The sequence below is a fragment of the Heloderma suspectum genome, chromosome 4 (assembly GCF_057233095.1).
Source record: "Heloderma suspectum isolate Gila_16-S chromosome 4, 16-S_ref, whole genome shotgun sequence".
In the NCBI taxonomy this organism is placed as follows: Eukaryota; Metazoa; Chordata; class Lepidosauria; order Squamata; family Helodermatidae; genus Heloderma; species Heloderma suspectum.
The window spans coordinates 247,054,425-247,080,514 of NC_139461.1; the positions used below are offsets into that span (position 1 = coordinate 247,054,425).

At 44.0% G+C, this 26,090-nt stretch overlaps 1 protein-coding gene across 3 annotated transcripts in view; it reads right to left on the reverse strand.

The window, feature by feature from the left end:
- CCND3 (cyclin D3) overlaps nt 1–13,463 on the reverse strand; it is a 45,417-nt gene extending 31,954 nt beyond the window's left edge. For all 3 annotated transcript variants that reach the window (XR_014790641.1, XM_084853153.1, XM_084853152.1), the window contains exons 1-2: nt 12,930–13,463; nt 9,874–10,089 (exon numbers count right to left, since the gene is read on the reverse strand). Coding sequence is in view for 2 of the 3 variants with exons in the window: in XM_084853153.1 (XP_084709279.1) it covers nt 9,874–10,089; nt 12,930–13,118 (405 nt within the window). In the remaining variant the exon portion in view is untranslated. The remainder of the gene's footprint in view (nt 1–9,873; nt 10,090–12,929) is intronic.
- Nucleotides 13,464–26,090: the final 12,627 nt, after the last annotated feature.

A 26,090-nucleotide genomic window follows, 5' to 3' on the forward strand; every position in this document is an offset into this window, starting at 1 on the left:
TCAAGCACCGGCCCAAACAATATTGGCCAATGTGGACCTCTAGCTCAGGTGGGAGGAAGCCCAGTTCAGAGGGACCTTCTCACTCTTCTGATATTCTTTTCCTGCTCTGTACTTTCTAATAAGCAGGAAAATGGTTGTACTCAGCAATGGCTGTACTCCGCTTCCTGAGGCCTCTGCAATGTTCCCCCTCTTTTAGAGGAACAGCACTGCATCAAGGGCTATCAAGGTCTGCTAACCAGGCTGATTTCAAGATAATTTCCAGAGGCCTACACAAGAGAGCAAGAGCTGCTTGCATGTTGTTGTTGTTCAGTTGTTCAGTCGTGTCCGACTCTTCGTGACCCCATGGACCATAGCACGCCAGGCCTTCCTGTCCTGCGCTCTCTCCCGGAGTGTGCTCAAGTCCATATTCATTGCATCGGTGATGCTATCTAGCCATCTCATCCTCTGCCGTCCCCTTCTCCTTTTGCCTTCAGTCTTTCCCAGCATCAGGGGCTTTTCCAGAGAGTTTTCTCTTCGCATTAGGTGGCCAAAATATTTGAGCTTCAGCTTCAGTATCTGTCCTTCCAATGAGCACTCAGGGTTGATTTCCTTTAGGATGGACTGATTTGACCTCCTTGCAGTCCAGGGGACTCGTAACAGTCTTCTCCAGCACCACAGTTCGAAAGCATCAGTTCTTCGGTGCTCAGCCTTCCTTACAGTCCAGCTCTCACAGCCATACATTACTACTGGGAAAACCATAGCTTTGATTAGACGGACCTTTGTCGGCAAGGTGATGTCTCTGCTTCTTACTATGCTGTCTAGCTTTGCCATAGCTTTCCTCCCAAGGAGCAAGCGTCTTTTAATTTCATGGCTACAGTCACCGTCTGCGGTGATCTTGGAGCCCAAGAACGTAAAATCTGTCACTGCTTCCATTTCTTCCCCTTCTATATGCCAGGAAGTGATGGGGCCAGATGCCATGATCTTCGTTTTTTTAAGGTTGAGTTTCAAACCAGCTTTTGCACTCTCCACTTTCACCCTCAACAAGAGGCTCTTGAGATCCTCTTCGCTTTCTGCCATTAGGGTGCTATCGTCTGCATATCAGAGGTTGTTGATAGTTCTCCCGGCAATCTTAATTCCGACCTGTGATTCATCCAACCCGGCATTTCTCATGATGTACTCTGCATATAAGTTAAATAAGCAGGGTGACAATATGCAGCCTTGTCGTACTCCTTTCCCAATTTAGAACCACTCGGTTGTTCCATGTCTGGTTCTTACTGTTGCTTCTTGACCCTCGTACAGGTTTCTCAGGAGACAGGTAAGGTGGTCTGGTACTCCCATCACTTTAGGAATTTGCCACAGTTTGTTGTGATCCACACAATCAAAGGCTTTAGCGTAGTCAATGAAGCAGAAATAGACTTTTTCTGGAATTCTCTTACTTTCTCCATGATCCAGCGAACGTTGGCGATTTGATCTCTAGTTCCTCTGCCTCTTCGAAACCCAGCTTGTACTTCCAGTAGTTCTCGGTTCGCATACTGCTGAAGCCTAGCTTGTAGGATTTTGAGCATCACCTTGCTGGCATGTGAAATGAGTGCAATTGTACAGTAGTTTGAACACTCTTTGGCATTGCCTTTCTTTGGAATTGGAATGTAAACTGACCTTTTCCAGCCTTGTGGCCACTGTTGAGTGTTCCAGATTTGTTGGCATATTGAATGCAGCACTTTAACAGCATCATCTTTTAGGATTTTAAATAGCTCAGCTGGGATACTGTCATCTCCGCTAGCTTTGTTGTTACTAATGCTTCCTAAGACCCACTGGACTTCACTCTCGAGGATGTCCGGCTCAAGTTCCGTGACCGCACTATCATGGCTATCAGGGACATTCAGATCTTTCCTGTATAGTTCTTCTGTGTACTCTTGCCACCTCTTCTTAATCTCCTCTGCTTCTGTTAGGTCCCTGCCTTCTTTGTCCTTTATCATGCCCGTCTTTGCACAAAACGTTCCCTTGAGATCTCCGATTTTCTTGAAGAGATTCTAGTCTTTCCCATTCTGTTGTTTTCCTCGATTTCTTTGCATTGTTCATTTAAGAAGGCCTTCTTGTCTCTCCTTGCTATTCTCTGGAACTCTGCATTCAGTTGGATATATCTTCCCCTTTCTCCCTTGCTTTTCGCTTCCCTTCTTTCCTCAGCTACTTGTAAAGCCTCATCAGACAGCCACTTGGCTTTCTTGCATTTCTTTTTCTTTGGGATGGATTGAGTTGCTGCCTCCTGAACAATGTTACGGACCTCTGTCCATAGTTCCTCAGGCACCCTGTCTATCAGGTCTAATCCCTGAAATCTATTCCTCACCTCCACTGTATATTCATCAGGGATATGATTTAGGTCATACCTGAATGGTTTAGTGGTTTTCCCTACGTTCTTCAATTTAAGCTGAAATTTTGCAACAAGAAGCTCATGATCTGAGCCACAGTCAGCTCCAGGTCTTGTTTTGACTGACTGTATAGAGCTTCTCCATCTTTGGCTGCAAAGGACATAATCAATCTGATTTCGATAATGACCATCTGGTGATGTCCATGTGTAGAGTCGTCTCTTGTGCTGTTGGAAAAGAGTGTTTGCTATGATCAGCGTGTTCTCTTGGCAAAACTCTATTAGCTTTTGTCCTGCTTCATTTTGTACACCAAGGCCATGCTTGCCTGTTATCCCGGTGATTTCTTGACTTCCTACTTTAGCATTCCAATCCCCTCTGATGAAGAGGACATCTTTTTTTGGTGTTAGTTCTAGAAGATGTTGTAGGTCTTCATAGAACCGATTAACCTCAGCTTCTTCAGCATCAGTGGTTGGGGCATAGACCTGAATTACTGTGATGTTGAATGGTTTGCCTTGGATTCGTACTGAGATCATTCTATCGTTTTTAAGATTGTACCCCAGTACTGCTTTTCCCACCCTTTTGTTGACTATGAATGCTACACAAGAGAGCAAGAGCTGCTTGCATGGCACATCCTAAAACATTAGGAGCATAGGTACAAACAAGGATAAATTTCAATTCATTGCAAGTGAAGTTAACTAACATTCTTTATGACTAACAGACAAGCCCTTTCCCCACGCTAGTCAAATGCTGCTCCTTATGAATATTTAGTAAAACCCAGCAATGCTTTCTGTGCAAGCAAAGTAGTAACTTTGCACAATCACAAACAATTCCAACAAGAAGAAAAGGTGGAAGACAACAGAAGAAGCCAATGTGGCTTCACAAAAAGCTTAGAGATGACCTGAAAACAAAAAAGGACACATATAGGAAGTGGAAAGAAGGCCAAGTAACAAAGGAAGAGTACAGGCAGGTAGCACAGAATTGCAGGGATGGCGTCAGGAAGGCTAAAGCGGAGAACGAGGTGAGGTTAGCGAGGGATGCTAAAAACAACAAAAAGGCTTTCTTCAGCTACGTGCATAGTAAAAGGCAGAGGAAAGAAATGGTTGTTCAGCTATTAAATAAGGATGGCAAAATGATAACAGAGGACAAAGAAAAGGCAGAGGTGCTCAATTCCTACTTTGGCTCAGTCTTCTCCCAAAAGAGGGTCTATGACCCCCCTGGCAAAGGCGAAGTACAGGCTGAAGGGGCAGGATTGCAGCTTGAGATCGACAGGCATATGGTCAAGGAACACCTCATTACTTTGAATGAGTTCAAATCTCCAGGGCCAGATGAACTGCATCCTAGAGTCATAAAGGAACTGGCAGAAGAACTCTCAGAACCGCTGTCTATTCTCTTTGAGAAATCATGGAGGACCGGGGAAGTGCCAGATGACTGGAGGAGGGCTAACGTTGTCCCTATCTTCAAAAAGGGTAAAAAGGAGGAACCTGGGAACTACAGACCAGTCAGTCTGACATCAATCCCTGGGAAAATTCTGGAGCAGATCATAAAGCAATCCATCTGGAAGCACCTTGACAACAATGCCGTGATTACTCGAAGCCAACATGGATTTGTCAAAAACAAGTCCTGCCAGACAAATCTGATCTCATTTTTTGATCAAGTCACCTCCCTTGTAGACCGTGGGAATGCTGTGGACATAATATACCTCGACTTCAGCAAAGCTTTCGACAAAGTGCCCCATGATATCCTGATGAGCAAACTAGCTCAAAGTGGGCTAGATGAAACAACGATCCGGTGGATCCACAGTTGGCTACAGAATCGGACTCAAAGAGTGCTTATCAATGGGACCTTCTCAAGCTGGGGAGAGGTAACGAGTGGGGTACCGCAGGGCTCAGTCCTGGGCCCAGTGCTCTTCAATATTTTTATTAATGACTTGGAGGAGGAGGTGCAGGGAATGCTGATCAAATTTGCAGATGACACAAAATTGGGAGGGATAGCTAATACTTTGGAAGACAGAAACAAAATTCAAAGTGATCTGGATAGACTGGAGTGCTGGGCAGAAAACAACAGAATGGCATTTAATAGGGACAAATGCCAAGTTCTGCACCTAGGAAAAAGAAACCAAATGCACAGTTACAAGATGGGGGATACGTGGCTCAACCACACTACGAGCGAGAAGGATCTTGGAATTGTCGTCGATCACAAGCTGAATATGAGCCAACAATGTGATGTGGCTGCAAAAAAGGCAAATGCTATTTTGGGCTGCATTCATAGAAGCATCGCTTCCAAATCCCGGGAAGTACTAGTTCCCCTCTACTCAGCACTGGTTAGGCCTCATCTGGAGTACTGTGTCCAGTTCTGGGCACCACACTTTAAGAAGGATGCAGACAAGCTGGAGAGGGTTCAAAGGAGGGCAACAAAGATGATCAGGGGACTGGAAACAAAGCCCTATGAAGAGAGACTGAAAGAACTGGGCATGTTTAGCCTTGAGAAGAGAAGACTGAGGGGAGATATGATAGCACTCTTCAAGTACTTGAAAGGTTGTCACAGAGAAGAAGGCCAGGATCTCTTCTTGATCATCCCAGAGTGCAGGACACGGAATAATGGGCTCAAGTGACAGGAAGCCAGATTCCGACTGAACATCAGGAAAAACTTCCTGAGTGTCAGAGCAATACGGCAATGGAACCAATTACCTGGGGAGGTGGTGGGCTCTCCCACACTGGAGGCCTTCAAGACGAGGCTGGACAGCCATTTGTCAGGGATGCTCTGACTTGGATTCCTGCACTGAGCAGGGGGTTGGACTCGATGGCCTTGTAGGCCCCTTCCAACCCTACTATTCTATGATTCTATGAACCACCTCGCATATGCCAAAAAGGAAGGTGCATGGAAGTCAAGGGAACTCCCCTGTTTGCATTTGAATTCAGAAAAATGATGACTACTCTGACTTCATCTCTCTGTTCTCTCTACCCACATATTGTGCTTCATCTCCCACCCTCAGAGAAAGGGTCACTCAGAGATCAACGCACCCATCTACTTTCAAAAAATTCCAACCACATGGTGATCACCCTGGTTCTGGAACAACCTCTTTGAAATAATGTCTGGTATACTTACATGCAAGGGCAGATAAAATGAGTATTTTTTAAAACAGGAAAACCAGATTTTTTTATTTTCTTATAAGGAATTTGTTATATTGTGCCCACTTAAAAACCTGGCTTAAAATGATATCTGAATGTAATACCAACAAGCATATTAAAATCTCCATTCATAATCTTTTAAAACTGAATCCATGACCCTCTATCTAACATATCACGTTAACGCCTGCCTTTTAAAGTAAAAGAATGAACTAAGGACAAAAACATAAAACTCTGGAGATCAAATATGATTAAGTATGACCCAATAGGTCATGCATTCTATTTATTATTGTGCAAATTGTGAATATTTAGACTCAAGTCATTCAAACAACATTCAGAGCAATCCTAATCCCCAGATCCACTGGCTAGCAGTGGTTAGGATGGGGCAGAGGTGCCCCTCCACCAGCAGGGAGGAGCTCCAGCAGTGGAGAAGCATGACCGCTCGAGAGACCCTGTGCCACCTCTAGAAAGTTCTGTGGCTGTAAACCTACTGTTGGCAACTGGTAGTAGGTCCTGCAACGGGCTATTCTGGGCTGGGGGGCAGGGAGATGGAGATGGCTTTGGATCCCTGAAGAGACCCTAGTGCTGGGCTCCTCAGCTACATTAGCCTGGGCTAATTTCTCCATTTGTTTCAATGGGTGGAGGGGGATTTTAAACATTTACTGCTGATGACCAGGGGGAAAAAGAAAGGTAACCAGGCTGTCATGAATCAGCAGGGCTTTGGAAGCAGCGGAAGATCTGGCACTTTGCCCTACACCCCACCCCCACCCATAGGATTGCACCGATGGAGATTTACTTCCCATTTACTTCTCACTAATGGACATTTACTTCTCAAAAGCACTGTTCTGCTCAATAACTAATAGCCTTTGCTTCTGGAAAATTCTGTGCACTTAGCCTTCAAGTAAATAATCTTGCTTGGGGTCCTTACATGTGTAGAGAGAGAGAGAGAGAGAGAGCGCGCGCCAAACAGAAATCTTCAATTTCACAATTGCTCTACTATAAATACATAAATTCTGTAGTGAAAAAAGCATAACCAGAGGTTTATACTATATAGTATAGAAGCCCTATTTAGCTGCAAATATATTAATTTAAGGATTAATATTTTTACTTCTTACGCCAACCAATTAGAATGCATACTTGTTCAGGAAAGATATGAATTAGAAAGTTGGAAGCTTGGTTTAAATAAGCTACTTAAATCAGCCCCTTTACTTTGGTGGTTTAAATTTCCTTGATTTAAATCAACCATCCTGCTGACATGAGCTGGTTGTACCCTTCTGAAGGAGGACCATCCTTCCCTTCCTCAGAGGGAAGACACAACTTTCCTCTCCCAAAGTGGATTTGTTCTAAATGTCAAGGCTCCATCTCCTCACTGCTCTGAAAAGCAGCCTGAGTAAACCTCAGTGTTCCCAAAGTTTTTTCCAGATTTGAAATGGGGATGATATTAGGGGGTGGTATCTTCCGCCATCACATCACTCCTGCATCTCTGCTCATGATCCCACTGTGCTGTCTGCACCCTGACAGCACCATCCACTTCAAGACACTGGTCTTGAGTAATAGCTTTGGGGCTAAGTGGATGGCTATGCCAAATACACTCTTTTTTTGTTAAAATAGTCTCAGCAGAAAGGTAAAGAGATGGCAGATACAGAAAGTCAGTTTCTCTTGCATTCCTGAAAGAAAACCCCATAGTTTATTAGGACTCCAATCCTAAATGCAGTTACTAGGGAGTAGGCCCTACTGGACAAAGTTGACCAATTCACACGCCACAGTGAGCCACTGTGAGTTAATTAACCGATGGGGCTCTGAGACGCATGCCAGCCACCATTCTGAACATAGAAACTGTGGCAGGGCACACCGCAGCTTGTTGTGTTATGTGAACCCAGGTATCTTGGGTTATTTGAGGGTTAAACAACCCTGTTCTAGGGTTATTCAAATAATCCTAAAAAACTGTACAATGCCTGGGTTCACACAACCCGACATATTCAAAATGGTGGCCAGCACATGTCTTGGAACCCCACGGGTTAATTAATCCACAATGGCTTAACATGACTTATGGACCGACACAACGGGACTTACTTTTGAGAAAACATGCATCAGAGTAAACTGTAAATAGCAGCGCGTGTCTTGCTTACCCTTGCTATGCTCTCTCCTTAGAGACCTTTGGTCTCTAGGAATCTAGCACCACATCTAATCAAAAGCTTTGGCCAGAAGGCCCATTGAAAATACAGCAGTAGGAACCTCTGGAATCTCCTCTTTATTATACACTTTCAGAATATGTATTATGTCCACATTAACATTTGTGGATAAAAAGGAACTCCTCCATTAAAAATTATCAGGCTGCCCCTGAAAAATCTAGTGCGCGACAACAGTGGCTGTGACACATGATGCACCCTTGATTGGCTACACATTTAAGATTACTTTGGACTAGGAGCTGGGAGATCCGGGTTCTAGTCCCCACTTGGCCATGGAAGCTCACTGGGTGACTTTGGGCCAGTCACAGACTCTCAGCCCAACCCACCTCACAGGGTTGTTGTTGTGAGGATAAAATGGAGAGGAGGAGGATAATGTAAGCCGCCTTGGGTTCCTTGCAAGGGAAAAAAGGCGGGGTATAAATGCAATAAATAAATAAAATAAATAAATAAATATAAGTTACCTACCAGTAGGAAAACTACTTTGCTATTAGACCAAGCACCATAGAATATGGCCATGTCCTACGGGAAAACAGCAGCAGTTTTCCATAGCTATGGAAGGTCTAAGTGAGAAGTACCCTTATCTGTTGGGTGCATTTATGCTTACACTGTAATCTGCTGATTTTACTACTGGAACTACTATTGGAAATGGCCATACTGCCATGCCTGTGCTTCACCCGTGACAGTTCAGTTCTAAATCAGATTTTGCTATGTCTGCAAAATTCAGTGTTTGTCCCAAACATTCCAGGGCAGGCAACATCAAAGAGAAAGTGCAAACAGTTCTTAGATTCAGAGTAACTTATTCTGTCTGAAACAGAAATGGTTAGCTAATGTGTCCTCTTCAAATACTGCATCCTGCACAATTCCTTATTCACTGCAAGGGAATATGAGAAAGGAACAGGTTTTTTCCAACAGAAAGTGTGCACTGGGTTAAACAGGATTAATGAAAAATGAGTTAAACAGGATTAATGAAATTTCAATGGAATTGTGTATACAAAATTATAACCTGCATGCTGGATCAGACCAAAGGCCTACCTAGTCCAAAATTCTGTTTACACAGTGGCCAACCAGATGCCTATGAGAAGAGCACAAGCAGGACATGAGCACAGTAGCACTCTCCCAGTCATGTTTCCCAGCAACTGATACACAGAGGCATACTGCCTCCAATATGTTACCTCCAACACAGGTAATATATAGCCATCATGACTGGTAACCACTGATAGCCTTATCCTCCATGAATTTGTATAATCTCATTTTTAAAGCTGTCCAGGTTGGTGGCCATCACTACATCTTGTGGTAGTGAATTCCATAGCTTAACTATGTGCTGTGTGAAGAAGTACTTCCCTTTTATCTCTCTTGAAGGTCCCACCATTCAGCTTCACTGGATGATCCTGGGTTCTAGTATCCACACAGTGCATAATTTTATACACCTCTATCGTGTCCCCCTTACTCACCCTTTTTCTAAGCTAAAAAGCCTCATTGTAAATGTTATTCCAGATCCTTGATCATTTGGGTTGACCTTTTCTGCACTTTCTTCACAATATCCTTTTGTGGTACAGTGACCAAAACTGTACATAGTAGTTGTAGCTCAAGTGCGGCTGCACCATAATATTTGTAGAGAGACATTATGCTATTGACAGTTTTACTTTTGATTCCTTTCTTAATGATCCCCAACATGGAATTTGCCCTTTTCACAGTGGCCGCATACCTTCATCAGGCTATCCACCACAGCCCAAGATCCCTTTCCTGGTCAGTCACTGCCAGCTCAGACTCCATCACCATATATGTGAAGTTAAGATTATTTTGCCCCAACATGCATCACTTTACACTTACTTGCAGTGAACTGCAGTTGCCATTTTAATGCCAATTCCCCCAGTTGGTACAGATCCTTTGGGAGCTCTTCATTGTCTTCTCCCCCAACCCTTTTTTAATCAATTCTAAATAATTTAGTGCATCAGCAAACTTGGGTCACCTCACTGCTCATCCCTAACTCCAGATCATTTATGAACAACTGAGTTACTATATTACAATCAGGTGCAGAATCAAGACTTTAAAAGATTTGCACACAGAGCCACAGAAAGGTATCCTGTCTGAGAAGAGAGACATACATGATACAAAGGAAGAAGCAACTACAGTGCCAATCCATTATTAAGCAGCAGTGAAAACATACCTGTAGAAATATGAAGGCATCTTACAACCAAAGAGAGAAAAATAGCTTACCCAAACTTCACATGGAGTGATGGAATTGTCCGTATAAATGCAGAGTTTCTGCACAGTTAAAGGCGTGGTCTCTCGCAGCTTGGAGGCCAGGAGCATACAGACAGCCCCCAGAAGCTGCAAGTGATTTTTGCGAGTGGGGACACAAGACAGGTAGCGATCCACATAATTCATGGCCAAGGGGAACACCTCTTCTTCGCACTTCTGCTCTTCGCAAACCTGACCAAAAAACAACAAAGGATGTTTATAATTAAGGCAGCCATCTACTCTTGTCTATATGGAGGCTTCAAAAATAGCCATTATCAAAGTGCTTTGCACTTTTGTGAAGATGAAGGAAGACATGGAATTTAATGTACTAAATGGGGGATGTGGAGGTGCAGTCTCCTGGTCTGACACAGGCTTCTTCTGCAAACTTGGTTACGTCACTGAGCCACATTTCCTTATCTGTCAAATGGAAATAGTTCCCTTCCTCACTGGGGGCGGAGAAAAGACACAGAGGTCAATCCACAGATACTCAGATACAGTGATCAGGCCTTAAGAGAAGGAATCACAGACACAGCATTTTCTATCAGGCAATCTCCATGCTAAACATATACAGAACCAGGGTATTAATCCTATAATACAATGTTTTAGAATTCTTTTAATGCTTTGTATTTTACCTTTTTCTTTAGGAGACAGTGAAGCAAGTTCTGTAAAATGGGCATAATAATGGACCAACTTTGTAAGCCTCTCTTCTTCTTCTTTTTATTTGAATAGTTTATAACCCGCCTTGCAACCAAACCAAATAGCACTCGAGGGTGCTATGAACATTCACAAAGGAAACCAATAAAACAATCAGTGAGACAGTTAAATACCAGAGGCATTGAGCACCTCAGATTCCATTCATTCAAATTCATTTACGTATTCAGAGCAGAGAGGTCTTGTTTTAGTCAATATTCACTGTAATCACATCAGAGATGTTTCAGATTTGGAATACAGACACAGGAGTTGGTTTTGAAAATTCTGCCCCTGTGTGTCATGCACAATGAGTAAGAGCCCAACCATTCAACATCTTATCCCTTTGACTACAGAACATTATGAGCCTAACCCTCAAAAACGTGTGCCAATACAAACTCCATTGAAATGAATGGTGCTTGCACAGAGGAAACCATCAAATGATGACAATGTTAACCAAGAATCATTTGTGGAACCAAAAAAAGCCCCAACTTCCAGTCCCTCATCCTGACCACTGACTAGACTAGGTTACCAAGATGCTGCCCATATTGAATTCATGAAATCAGCTTAGTAATTAAAACACTACATTCCTCCTTTTCAAGAAACCCATTCTTTATTGCACAACTTTCCTATATCCTATGAGTTACCAAATGGGCAGTTTTTGTATAGCTTTGCTACTATTCGGCTTGTGTTTTATGTTCGTGATATTAGTTTCAATATACGTATTTAAAGAAATTAGCCCAGCCTTGCAAATTAATCCGCAAAACTGAGAAGAACAACTCTCACTAGTCCACCTGCCCTAGAAAGGGGGTGGATGGAGAACCAACTCTCTTCAACATTACGTTAGCTTCCAAGCCCTGCTTTCCTGGAAGCAATTCTTTCCTGCTGCCAGCGACAGGGCAAATGCAACAAGCCTGAATTTATTAGCCAAAAGAGATTGACAGCGTGAGACGCACTCTCTGGGGAAAGGGGCCATTTATGCAGAAGACTTTTCCAAATACCATTTTAAGAGCGATCTGGGAAAAGGGAAAAAAACATTATCTGAATTCATAGGCATTTGTCTCTCAAAGACCCTAATTTACCATCTGCAAGACAGGCGTAAGAACTCCGCTGGATCAGACCAACAGTCCACGAGCAATGTAATGCTATGCATGCCTACTCGGAAGCAAGTCCCATCGCCTTCAATGGGACTGACTCCCAGGTAAGTGTATACAGGATTGCGGCCTCAGTCTACCATCCTGTTTCCCACAGGCAGAAATTCAACAAGTGAAGCTCTCCATTACTTTTAACTCCAAGTTTGGACAAGCTTTACCAGTTGAATTTTTTACATTTTGTGCAGCTTTTCAACTGTGGCGCAGTCTGGCCTGAATAGAGAGCTACCTCACTTCAGTTCCACTTCTGATGAAAATCCCACAATATTTATGCTTTTCTGACCTACCGAGAAAACGTTTGCCTGACTTTTATGTTCGGCCCAATGCATTTCCCCTGGCCCACCCCCTTTTTAAAGTAGAGATCGAAGTATTTTTGCAGTCGGTTATTTGTTTACTCCCTTTCCTCAACCTGGCATCCAGATTAAAAAATCTGCGATGACATTAATCGGTCCGCCGCTCTTGTGGTACGGACAGGACTAGTGGACCGGGGACCCCTAGAGGCGACATGACACGTTGCCAAGAAAAGGTGCGTACCGCCTGAGTAAAGGATCTTTTTCTTGGCACACCAATAGGGTGCTTTTCAGCTGCCCCCACACCGGGAAGGCGAAACTGCAGAGGACCATCAGAGGCCTTTTGCATCTTCAATATTTTCCCTCCCACCCCCATCGTGACTCCCCCCAACTCCTCCCCGGGCAGGCGGGCTTGCCCACTGCTTTAATAAGCATCGATCTCTGCAGAAGATTCCCACCCCCGATAATGCTCCAAAATACCCTCTCTCTTTTTTTTCCAAAAGAGGCTGAACCCCCCGCCGCTGCCCCGCCCCACAACTGATCTCAAGCTCGGCTCTCCCTCCGCATCAAAACTATCCCAAGGCCTCAATCCTATGCACACTCACCTGGGAGTAAATTCCATTGAACGCCACAGGATTTACGTCTGAGTAAACAAACGCCAAGATCGGGTTGCACGACGGCTGCAATCCTAAGCAGACTTACCTGGGAGTAGGCTCCATCGAAACCAATGAGGCTTACTTCCGAGTAAACACAGTTGTGTTTTTGTTTTTTTTAAAAAGCATTATTTTAGGAGAGAACGCCCCACGGATTTATGATGGGGAGTAAGGAAAGGGCTTGCTAGCCGGGCTCTGAGCCCGCGGGAGGGGGGGGAGCAGAACCCCGGCCGGCCGGCCGGCACACAGACCTCCAACATCCAGAAAGCCAACATCTTCCGCATATAGGGCTGGATCTCTTTCTGCACGCACTGGAAATAGGAGACCCGGGGGCTGTAGCGCTCTTCCTGGCTGAGCAGATTCTGCAGCACCCGCCGGTCCTTCAGCAACTGTGGATCCCGCTTCGCCCGGATCACCCCCTCCACGCACAGCAGTTCCATGTGTCCGGATCCGGGGATGGGACTGGAGGAGCGGGGTGGCTTGGAGCGCGGGGATGGTCGCTGCTCGCGGGGAGCTGGAGGCGGAGGGAGGCGGCGGAGGGCGGCCGGGCGGCGAGGGAGGGAGGGAGGGAGGGGAGGACGCTCCTGCACTCCCCGCGCGGCAGCAGGCTGGGTCAACCAGCAGCGCCGAGCCAGCCTCCCCTCCCCTCGCGCCACACTCTAAGCTCCCGGCAGCACTGACACTAATGAATGCACGGCAATGAGGCCTTCGGGGAGGCGGGCCCGGGGCCCGGACCCTCCTCCCCTAGGAGGGAAGGTGGGCGGAGGTACGGCCTCGGCCTCTCTCGCGCGCGCCTCGCGGATGCCCCCTTGCAGGCCACGCGAGGCAGCTGCCGTCACAGGGGAGGAGGATCCCTCGCCGCTCCACCCCTGCAAACTTTTCCCTACCAGAATGTTCTCTGCGGCAGAGGCCCTGGCGCGTCCGTCGGGCCCTCTCCCCCAAAATCGCCCCAGGACCTTTTCTTGCTCCTCTTGCTGCATCCTCCTCGCAAGTCGAGGGCGTAGGAGACCAAGAGAGCATGCAGCGCGGGGGGCTTGCGGAGAGAAAAGGGCCAAAAGGCATGGTGGTTCCCCCGCTTCCGCATGACGAGTGGGAACTGTCCCCGCAGGGCGCAGCATCCCTGCCAAAGGGCCCCTGACTGGTCAAAGGGATGGTGCACAAGTACAGGATTGAGCCCTTACAAGTGGCCCCTCCAATTAAATGTGGCAGTGTGGAGCGCTCCCACCCACCGTTCCAGGCAGGATACTCCCATTTCCCCGCCGTGCTCGGGTTTTCCTTCCCCTCCCCCACGGTTGTTGATGGGTTGTTTTGGGGTTCCACCTCCCCTTTGGATTTCTTCCCCCTAAAGTTGTTTACCTCTGCAAACCTTGAGGTTCCCCTCTATCTACCGATACCTCCCTTTTGTGCGTGGGTAGTGCCATTTGGGTTAGATAAGCAGTAGCACTCATGCCTGAGCTCCAGAAATAGATGGAACAAATAGGACCTGCAACAAAATGTTGCAGTGTTCAGGTTTCCAGCCATTCCGTTCCCTCTCCCCCACCTCCTGCTTTTCTGCCCCCGCCTTCTCAGCAGGCGACGTTCTATGCACACTGAGCATGCTCAGTCGTCCTTGGCCTATTGGGAGGGGAGGCGGGGGAAGGGAGGAGGAATTCAGCCTTGACAGTTGTTTCCTTAGGGTTTTTTTTTTTATACTTTTGCGTACCTTGGGGTTCCCTCTTACCCCCTCCCTCTTGTGTATGAATGGTGCTGTTTTGGCTACATAAAGACAGGTGTGGCACTCAAAGAACTGAGAATGCTATTGATATATATGACAATCCTTGCTTGCTAAAAGCTGTTGAGGCTGTGCAAGAAGTATTGGTATCTTCTAATATCATTGCATGCTACGGCTCACTTTTCTCCTCTTTTCAGTGCTATAAGAAACATATTTTGCAAATTAGCGATGGTGCCAGAACTAGACTGCAGGAAAGATAGAGACAACAGATAAATCTGTGATCACAAGTAGGCAATTTGTTTGGATTAGTTCAGGGAAACAAAGTGAGGAGTATCTATTAAGGCTGCCATCTTAGCAGGTAGGGAAGCTTGTTCTTCGACATATATTATGTCCATTAAGTAGGCTAAGGGACATGGCAAATGGCTGTAATCCTAAACATGTTTATTTGGAAGCAAGATTTACTGAAATCAACTCAGGATTTATTTGCTAGCAATACATTTACATTTGACTTACTGCTAGGCCTTGATTACACATGGCTGCATACAACATAGTCTACTACGCACCTTTACTCACCTTTCCCAGCACCATTATACTCTGGTGCTTAGGTAACCCAGAGCTGTACAGTGCTGTACAGAATATTTGATGATACTAAGGATTTTATTCCCAATCTGTTTCGTAAGCATCTCTAACACAAACATTGTCATTTTCATAGCTATTGCATGCTGAATTGTTTTCATTAGATCCAATGCATGGGTCCACTGTACCCAAGATCTCTTTCCTGTGTTGTCACAGCCAATTCACTTTACATCAGTGTAAATTTAAAGTGACATTTCTTTGTTGTCCCAAGTGCCCACTTTGCACTTCCTTACATCTTATTTGCCACATTTGTTGCTCAGATGTTGTGACCATGAGATCTGCAGTTTAGACTCAAAATGGAGGCTGCACACTGAATAAGTACTTGTTAGGTGCTAGGTTTAATCTGATACCTACAACGCCTACCAGACACTAACTAATTCTGCCTGCAATCTGAGTTTTGAGACTGAGTCTAAACTGCAGATCTCATGGCTACAACATCTGGCCTAATTTTGAGACTTTCCTGTTTCTTTCCCCATCCTGTGCTTTGTACCTTCTAGCCTGATGATTCGAAAATTTGCACAATCTTTTGTGGCATTTTGATTGGTTGTAATTAAGGTATCGCCCAACTGTAGATTTTGGGGTGTTTTTTTTAAACTATCCGTATAAAAACACTCAAAAGATTTATAAAAGGTTGATGGGGGTAGGGTTTTCCTTTGCAGAAGTCATGTGGATTCTTCCTCAGCAAGCTTTCTTCTATGTCAGAGGTGGGGAACTTCTTTCAGCAGGAGGGTTGAATTGAGTTTCAGAGAAGCTCTCGGGTGCTGCATTCAAGGGGTGGATGGGGCCAAAGGCAAAACTGGTGAGGCCCAAAATACAACAGATACCAGCATATTTTAGCTTGAACCTCTTACTGCCAGTAACTAAACTCTAGGAAAGGCATTCCAACCTTTTGGAATGCGGGGGAAACTGCCCAAAGCCAGGAAACCACCAAACAATCGGTGGTCTGGGAAAAGGAAGCGGGACCAAATGAAGAGGGCTTGGCCATCTGGAGAACCCTGGAGGGCTGGATTGGGACCCCAGGACTGAGGTTCCCCACACCTGTTCTATATTTTCAATCATTCTAGCTTTAATAATGCTTCCCATGTTAAGCTAACAGACATTAAATTTCCTTGCTTCCTCCTGGATCCCTTTTTAAAAACTGATGTTAATACATTGTTTGCCTTCCAATCTTCTGGTAAGGAGACCAATTTTAATGATGCTGCATATTTTTTGTTAGGTATTCCACAATTTCACATTTGAACTCTTTTAGAAATCTGATTATGAACTTGAACACGTTCTGGGAGAGAACGGAGGACAGGACGGCCTGGCGTGCTATGGTCCATGGGGTCACGAAGAGTTGGACACAACGACTGAACAACAACAAGAAATCTGATTATGAAATGTCCTTGTATATGCCACCTAGAGCTCTGAATAAGATCAACATGTGATCACCACATTCCACACCTCTCATTTTTGAAACCTAACTTTATTGCAGAATGCATGCCACTTTTCAGATTTCTTATTCTGCCGTGTGAAGTTAAACAATTCTGGAGTTAACCAAGTTCAAAAGTGCTAGTCAAACCAACATTACTGATTTTAAAACACATTTTTCCTTCAGTCATGTTGTTGTTCAGTCGTTAAGTCATGTCCGACTCTTCGTGACCCCATGGACCATAGCACGCCAGGCTTTCCTGTCCTCCACTCTCTCCCAAAGCATGCTCAAGTTCATATTCATTGCATCTGTGATGCTATCTAGCCATCTCATCCTCTGCCGTCCCCTTCTCCTTTTGCCTTCAGTCTTTCCCAGCATCAGGGTCTTTTCCAGTGAGTTTTCTCTTCGCATTAGGTGGCCAAAATATTTGAGCTTCAGCTTCAGTATCTGTCCTTCCATTGAGCACTCAGGGTTGATTTCCTTTAGGATGGACTGATTTGACCTCCTTGCAGTCCAGGGGACTCGTAAGAGTCTTCTCCAGCACCACAGTTCGAAAGCATCAGTTCTTCAGCGCTCAGCCTTCCTTATAGTCCAGCTTTCACAGCCATACGTTACTACTGGGAAAACCATAGCTTTGATTATATGGACCTTTGTCAGCAAGGTGATATCTCTGCTTCTTACTATGCTGTCTAGGTTTGCCATAGCTTTCCTCCCAAGGAGCAAGCGTCTTTTAATTTCATGGCTACAGTCACTGTCTGCGGTGATCTTGGAGCCCAAGAAAATAAAATCTCACTGCTTCCATTTCTCCCCCTTCTATATGACAGGAAGTGATGGGGCCAGATGCCATGATCTTCGTTTTTTTAATGTTGAGTTTCAAACCAGCTTTTGCACTCTCCTCTTTCACCTTCAACAAGAGGCTCTTGAGATCCTCTTCGCTTTCTGCCATTAGGGTGGTATCATCTGCGTATCTGAGGTTGTTGATAATTCTCCCGGCAATCTTAATTCCGACCTGTGATTCATCCAACCCGGCGTTTATCATGATGTACTCTGCATATAAGTTAAATAAGCAGGGTGACAATATGCAGCCTTTCCCAATTTTGAACCACTCGGTTGTTCCATGTCTGGTTCTTACTGTTGCTTCTTGACCCTCATACAGGTTTCTCAGGAGACAGGTAAGGTGGTCTGGTACTCCCATCTCTTTCAGAATTTGCCAGTTTGTTGTGATCCACACAAAGGCTTTAGCATAGTCAATGAAGCAGAAATAGACGTTTTTCTGGAATTCTCTTGCTTTCTCCATGATCCAGCGAATGTTGGCGATTTGATCTCTAGTTCCTCTGCCTCTTCGAAACCCAGCTTGTACTTCCGGTAGTTCTCGGTTCACATACTGCTGAAGCCTAGCTTGTAGGATTTTGAGGATAACCTTGCTGGCATGTGAAATGAGTGCAATTGTACGGTAGTTTGAACACTCTTTGGCATTTCCCTTCTTTGGAATTGGAATGTAAACTGACCTTTTCCAGTCTTGTGGCCACTGTTGAGTGTTCCAAATTTGTTGGCATATTGAGTGCAGCACTTTAACAGCATAATCTTTTAGGATCTTAAATAGCTCAGCTGGAATACTGTCATCTCCGCTAGCTTTGTTGTTAGTAATGCTTCCTAAGGCCCACTTGACTTCACTCTCTAGGATGTCCGGCTCAAGTTCAGTGACCGCACTATCATGGCTATCAGGGACATTAAGATCTTTCCTGTATAGTTCTTCTGTGTATTCTTTCCACCTCCTTCAGTCATACTATTCCCCAATCAACATGTCAGTTTTTCTTCCAAATTTAATGTTAAAGCATTATTTTAACTGGGAAGAGTATTAGCTTGAAAAATTTAGATACGAAGGGGAAATGTAGAGAAAGTTCTTGGTCAGGCATATAAATAGCCACTCACCAGGGTTGCCTGAGTTAAGAATATCATCCAGGTGTTTTTTTCCCTGTTATATCACAAATTACTTAACGTATGTTTTTGTACACAGATGGTCTAGTAACTTATGTGGCCTTATTATTTGAAGAGTGTTGGTGTACTGGACAGACTTCAGCTTTATGGGATCTACTCTGTTACTGGAGCCTCAAGATCCACCAATCAGAGCCTGGTGCAAAAGACACGTGCTTCAGATTTTAAAAATTCTGAGCCCATTTGAGTACAAGTATGGAATGGAGCTTGCAGTCCTTCCACACAAAAATCCACTCCTGATTAACCCTAAACTTTCTTCATTCCAACAGTATAATTTAGGGTGGGGGTGGTCCTTTTGTTTCTTCTCTTATTATAAAGCTGTGAGCCAGGAGTTCTTGTCTTCCTGCGTGAGCAGCTCTATCTTGTTTCTATACCAGGTGTAATGTAGCAGATAAGAGTTAAGCTGCCAGGCAGGTTTAAATATTACCTCAGTCTTGAACTTGCTGGATGGCCTTAGGCAAGCCTCTGTTCTCTCAGTCTCTCCCTCATCCATCTACCCCCTTTTACAATGTGGAAAATAACAATGACCAACATTACAAAATTGTAATGATAAAATGATAAGGTAACAGAGAATATATGTGAAACCCTTTGAAGTGGGCAAAAGTGCTATAAAAATGCTAAGTATTACTATTTATAGGACTTTCTAAATGAAGATGTTAGACGTGTTATCTGATATGGCTATTGTGACAAGAAGGATGAAAACAGCCGGTTAATTAGATTCTTATGGCCAGGCTAATTCTACCATGAATAGATTGCAAATGCTACCTTCCCTTGGGAGCTTTAAACTATTGTTCATGGAGAGGTCCACCGGCTAACAGGACAAATTTCACAACAGTAACCATTGTAGCAGTGAAAATATATTTTTAAATGTCTCACCTTAGATAACCAGTTCAAAGAAACTAATTGGTTTACTGTGGTACCAGCTTTCATATGCAATAGCCTACTGATGCAATTAGATGGAAGAGGACAATGATAGGTGTTGTTTGAAAATGAAGATGATAGGTTTAGATGACTGAAAAGTCTGTGATTAACAGAACACTAAACAAATTAATAGCTGTATGAGAAATAGTTGTATGTGCTGAATAAACTATCTGGCAGCATTTACTGGACCTAAGAACATGCGTCTGGCTATCAGGTTCATTCAGATAGAGGTATTCACACACGCACAAACACACAGACTGCCAACAGTACCTTTCCACTTTGGCCAAACATGGCAATTCCTTCATAGAAGAATATACTGAATATATCCCGAAGGAAACCATTACGTTAAATGAAACCTTGATAAACCTTGAAATAGGAATATTGTCGTCTTCTGTGGGTGGCACACAGGGCTGAAGCATACACTGCAATCACCACATGAATACTGCTGAAATGGTCTCCATAAGCAAGGGATCCTTATCTGTACCATAACATATTGAAATATTTTTATGATTTTTTTTATTTCTTACATTTCTGTCCAGCTTTTCCTCCAAGGAGCCCAAGGGCAGTGTACATGATCCTCCTCCTCTCCATTTTATCTTCACAACAACCCTGTGAGGCTGAGAGTGAGTGACTGGCCCAGAGTCGCCCAGTGAGCTTCATAGAGTGGGGACTAGAACCTGGATCCACCCAGTCCTAGTCCAACACTCTAGCCACTACACCACACTGGCTTTATCACCATGGATCACATTATCAGTCTTCATGCCCCTGCTCCAAGGTCCCAGGCTCTGATGGCAAAAGCACAGAGATTCTTAACAGGAGGGTAGAGATATACAGAGTCGGATATCGGTATAACGTGACATGTGGAGCCTCTTTTCTCTGGCATCCCTGAGGCAACAATAACGTGTGTTCCAGGCCTAGATAAAAGGAATATAAAGAACAGCTTAGGACTCAAGTCTTGTAATTCATTAGCAATGGATAGCAATTCTGAATAGTAACTTCAGTGCTAAGATATACAATTGGCAGGTGATGAAACTCTAGCCTAGATGAAAGCATTGACAAATCTGGTTATCCCCACAGCTTTTGGGGAAAGTTTAGTATTAACAAGTAACTACAAAGATAATGGGAGAATACACTAATAATAGAAGCATAGAATAATTGTAAAAATTCCAAGTAATACAAGCTGAGGTAAACATACACACAAATACTTCATTACAAAGCCCTGTGTCAAAAAGCCCTGTGGGTGAGTAGTTCCTGAGTTTGGGAGATAGGCTCGTTGCCTGTTCTGGATGGGGTTGCACTCCCTCTGAAAGATCAGGTTCGTAGTCTGGGGGTGCTCCTAGATCCATCATTGTTGCTGGAAGCCCAAGTGGCCTCAGCAGCTCAGAGTGCCTTTTACCAGCTTCTGCTGGTTTGTCAGCTAGGGCCTCTCCTGGGCAGGGATAGCTTGGCCACAGTAGTACAGGCAGCAGTAACCTCAAGACTGGATTACTGCAATGCACTCTGTGTGGGGCTGCCCTTGAGGCTGGTCCAGAAGCTGGAACTAGTGCAGAATGCAGCAGCTTGGCTGTTGTAGGGAGCTGCCCTTTTTCAGCATGCAACTCCTTTGCTAAGGGAACTACACCAGCTGCCTATTTGCTACCGGGCCAGGTTTAAGGTTCCAGTAATAGCGCACAAAGCCTTAAACAACTTGGGACCAGGATACCTGAGAGAGCACCTTCTCCCTTACCAACCTGCCCAGTCACAGGTCATCAGAAGGCATGCTCCTGATAGTTCCACACGGACCTACGGCCCGACTGGAGTCCACCCAGAGAAGAGCCTTCAGTGTGGATGCCCCCTTCCTATGGAATTCCCTGCTTTTGGAGGTAAGGCAGGCACCAATGTTGTGTTGCTTCCGGCGCCTTCTGAAAACATTGTTATTTCAGGAAGCCTTCCTTGAGTGACAGGCCATGGTTTTATCAGAACTCTGTTTCTTTTTAAAAATAGTAATTGTTGTAATATGTTTTTATTTTTTTATCCTGTCTGCTGTTCACCGCTCTGAAATCTTTTGGATGTGGAGTGGTATACAAATATTGTAAATAAAAAAATAAAAAGGGAGAATTTCAGTAGATGACATCACACTCAAAAATCCATTCTTAAAAGCTTTTTCTTGAGTTTCAGAAACCCTTCCAATCTCTGTGGCCATGAAATATTTGAAGAATCCATGAGCAAAATATCTGTTTTCACCCATGCAGACCAATCAGCTGAATTTAAACTATGGTTACTTCCATTCCACTTTTTGAGGCCAACATCATTTGGTTTGTACAAAGGCATCAAGTTCTACATTTTCAGTGAAAATAGGCAGAGGCTATATTCTTAGCCAAACATTGGGAAACCAGAGTGGTGGATTCTCGTTCTTTAAGGTTTTCTGGATCAGGTATTTTGAAACTGAAGATTCAGGCCACACACTAAACCCAGTCATCTCTTACTTTATCCAGGGTTGGCTCAAATTCAGCCTGGAATATTCTGAAGCAAAAGCTAGTAACACTTAGGGGAACAGAAAGAGCCCCCCCCCCCCAAGGTCGTTGCAAAACAGACTAAGTGTTCCCTCCAGATGATGATTTAGCAAAACCAGGGCATCCAAAGCCACATTATCAGGCAAAGATGGCAAATTACAGACTCCAACAACACAAAAAGCTTACTGAATGGCACTTTGGAAGGAAGGGAGAGGGTGTTAGGAAAACAAGAGTATGTTCACTGTTGACTAAGGATAGACAACTTCCTGACTTTCCTGGCACAGAATTTGGCAATTAGAAAAGGAAATTCTTGAAGAAATTTACAAAACAAGCAAACCCAGCAGCACCAATAGTTTCTAGGCTTCCAGGATATTAACAATATATTTTCCTTTGATGAATCACCAAGACTGATCGTATTTTTTGTACGTGGATGCTGGGAGGAACAGTGACCAGCAGCAATGAAGGCGACAGATCTTGACCAAACTGAGTGGCAGACATCAAACAATCAATGAGTATTTATTTTAAGAATTTCTAGACTGCCCTTCATCCTGACGGATTCCAGGGCCATGTACAGTAATAAAAAACACAATTTAGTAAAAGCAACACAACGTATCACAGCATCTTCCATGTAGCAATAAAACTGAGGCAACAAAACCATAAAACTATAATGCAGACAGAGGCAATAAAACTTATTTTAAATGTCTGGGCAAATAAAAATACATTGACCTGGTACCAAAAGGATTGTAACGCCAGTCAGACTTCCTTAGGCAGGGTATTCCAAAGTCAGGTGAAACCATGGAAAAAGCCATCTTCTTTGTATAAGAATAGCACATTTCACTAAAGCATGGTACAGGGAGAAGAGCTTCACCTAGAGAGCTCAATACACAGGAAGGATGCAATAGGAGGAGAATGCTAGCTGCCTTTCAGAGAGAAAGAATACTGTGCTCCAACTGATGTAAATCAGCCTACTTTTGTGTACAGAGTTATGATGATTTTGATGAACTGACACAATGGGACAGATTTTTTCAAATGAAATCACTTCCTCCATTCTGTCACAGCATAGGGTTCAGCTGTAGAGAGCTGAACCCTCAAACACTAAGAAGTATTGTGTGTTTGTGTGTGTGCGGTATTATGCAGTTGTAGAAGGAAATCCCAAGGGATAATAACATTGACAGGATTCCCTGCACAAAAGCCAACTATGACAGATATCAGCCCCTTGCTGCTAACCCAGATTTGTAACCCCAACTGTAAATAGAAACAAGTAATTCAGCCTACAATAAAACCAAACTATGGAGTAATGCAAGAAAACAGCAGGAACAATTATGCTGCATCACTGTCAGAGGTCCCTTTGCCTGCAGGTAACTAAGCAGAACATTGCATAATCAAATCCCACTTTGCAGGGGAAGGTAATCACACACAGTCATATAAATCACAGCATTGTCTCATAGGAGGAAATTCCTTTGTGATTATAAATCTGGTGATCCTAATTATTAAAGATAGTCTGAACAACTTCAATGGTTAAAATGGTCTTTCACATCAATATTAGAGTACCCAGGACAGTGATCTCATCTGCAGCCATAGACTCGCTAATGTTCAAGATCAGAAGACTGATTCCCACTTTTTCTTTTGGTCTACAGAGACAAAACCAGTAATATACACGGCAAAGGAAACATTCAGATACTCAGATACCATAACTGCATTCAGTAACATACACACACACTGGCAAGGAAGGATGATTCTTGCCCCCTCCTTATGAACATGCATTCCTCTAGCTCAGCATTCCCCCACTTGATGCCCTCCGAATGTGCTGGACTACACCTCCCATCTGCAGCCAACACATCCAGAGGGCACCAGATTGGGGAAGATCGCTCTAGCTGCTATGTGGGGGTTGGTTCCCTTTTTGCTTAAGAGCTGCCTTGACTATGTAAGAGCTGCCTTGACTATGATTTGTTGGTGACAGACCATCTGGACTGAAAAACGCAGCTGGGAATATCCGTGGCTGCTGGGAGGTGGAGTTTTGTTTTATGCTGGAGGAAGGTGAGAACAGAGTTTCCACAAAAGTAGTTAGCTCAGTCAGTTTTCTCAGTACAAGTCCTTGGACCAGAGGAAGAAAATCTGTGCTCTATACAGGCAGAAAAGTCACACTTACAACATCAGAAAGAAAAAGTTCTCTTCATCACTGATTAATCAGATTTCTGACCCTTATCTCAGAATCTGAGTGGAAGCCCATTTGTTCCTCAAAAAATCTGCCCCATGATGGCTCTCCATGAAGTTTTCTAGGTCCACACTATGTTCTTCCTTTCCCGTCATAGCATGACTAAAACATCATTAGTGATATCATAATGAAACTTCTTAATATATCAAAGAACATGAAAACCTAGCCCACGCAAATCATCGTAACTATGAAGTCTAGAGTAGGAAATACCCTAAACAATTCTTTTAAACATAGGTAATTTTGTAATGAGCTTTATAATTTTCCACTTTGGATCACAAAATGGAAATGAGATCACCTCACAAAATGAGAGATCAACTCATCTCAACGATGAGTTGAGATGAGTTATCTACAGTGAGATAAATATTTTGATGGGCAAGAAAATAATGCTGTGGTCAATAACCTTCTCCGTAAGCACAACCAATGCAGCATGGGACTCACCAGTTTAATGGGGTCAGTTCCAGTTCATTAAGAAACATTTACTGCCTGTAATTTGGGCTATCCAGTGACATGGAATGCATATACAGCTTTTCTTAAGTAACAGCCAGAGCTGCAGGCAAGTTTGGGATGGACGGGCAGAGATCAATTCTGTATGGGTTGCAATGCTAGGATATAATGGAGGGCTGGGATAGAATCCTTCTCCCTGACATTTCAGGTTTCTGTGGCAGGGAATTATTTGCTTAGGGAGCAATCCTATGCATATTTAAATAGGAACAAAAGTCCTACAATTCCCAGCATCCCTCCAGCCAGCCATGCTGGTTGGAGGCATGCTGGGAATTATAGGCCCTTTTTTCAGTCTAAACATGCATAGGATTGCCCCCTTATTTATTTAAACGTGCAATCCCTCACCTGCAGTCAGCCTAGTGAGAGTTAGGGTGGCCAGTTGAAAAAGAGAACAGGGCTCCTGCAAGCAACTTCAATAGCTGTGTAGAAGAGGGAATTTCAGCAGGTTGCATGACATGCAGCTGTCGGGGTTCATGTTGCTTTCGGCAAGGGTTTACTCTGTGCCCAAGGGATGGATCCTAAATCATGTTTGCTTGGCTATAACTCACTTCCTAGCAAGTACCCTTAGGGTTGGATCCTAAGAGTGTAACTGCACATTCCACCACCACCTCATGTTTTCAAACACTGTCCACTGCTTCTCATCTACAAAACAGCATTAAGAGCAAGGCCAGACCAACCATTAGGCAAAGTGAAGAAGCCACCTCAGGCAGCAGATGATAGAAGGCAGTGAGCAGTGGTAAGGCACTGGAGGACAGCACTATGTGTACCGCACAGCCTGCACCCCCTAAGCCAACGGGCTGCCATCAGGTGCAGTGGAAGATGCTGTTCAGCTATCAGTCCCATCCACTTCTCTATGTAGAAATGAGAAGGGGGGTTATCTTATTTTTTGCCCCTGGCAGCAAAGTGCCTTGGGCCAGCCCTGAACAGGAGGGGACCATTTGCAGGCAAATTCTGGATCATTTATTTTTTGTCTGCATCGTCTTTTTAAGCTTGGAGAGCCATAATGTGAAAGCACCTTCCAAGAGAAGTACTCTTGGACTCTTCATTGCCCATTTTTACGCAGGATCTGAAATCAGTATTATTTCAGTATGCATTTTCAAGGTTCTATTCCTTTTAACATGCTTTTATCTACTGCAGCTTTGAATATCTTAACTTTGTAACTTGCATTGGCTCTTTTATACAGTTAGAATTAAATTCTTGTTCAATGCTTTATTATTGTGTGTGATGTACTGAAATTGTAAGCCACCTTACAATTTCTGTATAGGTATATTTGCTGTAGAAAGGTGGGATATAAGTTATAGAAATAAATATATAGGTGTCTCTTTTGGATATGTTATATTCTTAATATTCAAAAGAACGTGATGGCTCATTTAGTCAGACTCATTTTCTAATACACCCTGCTGATTCCCACATACTTCCATTAGAAGCTGTAGCACAGTCTTCAAAAAAAAAATACAAAGCACTTGTAATACTCATAATGCACACACACACACGCATGCACACATCTTTGGATTCTGGCTGTTAGCTTTA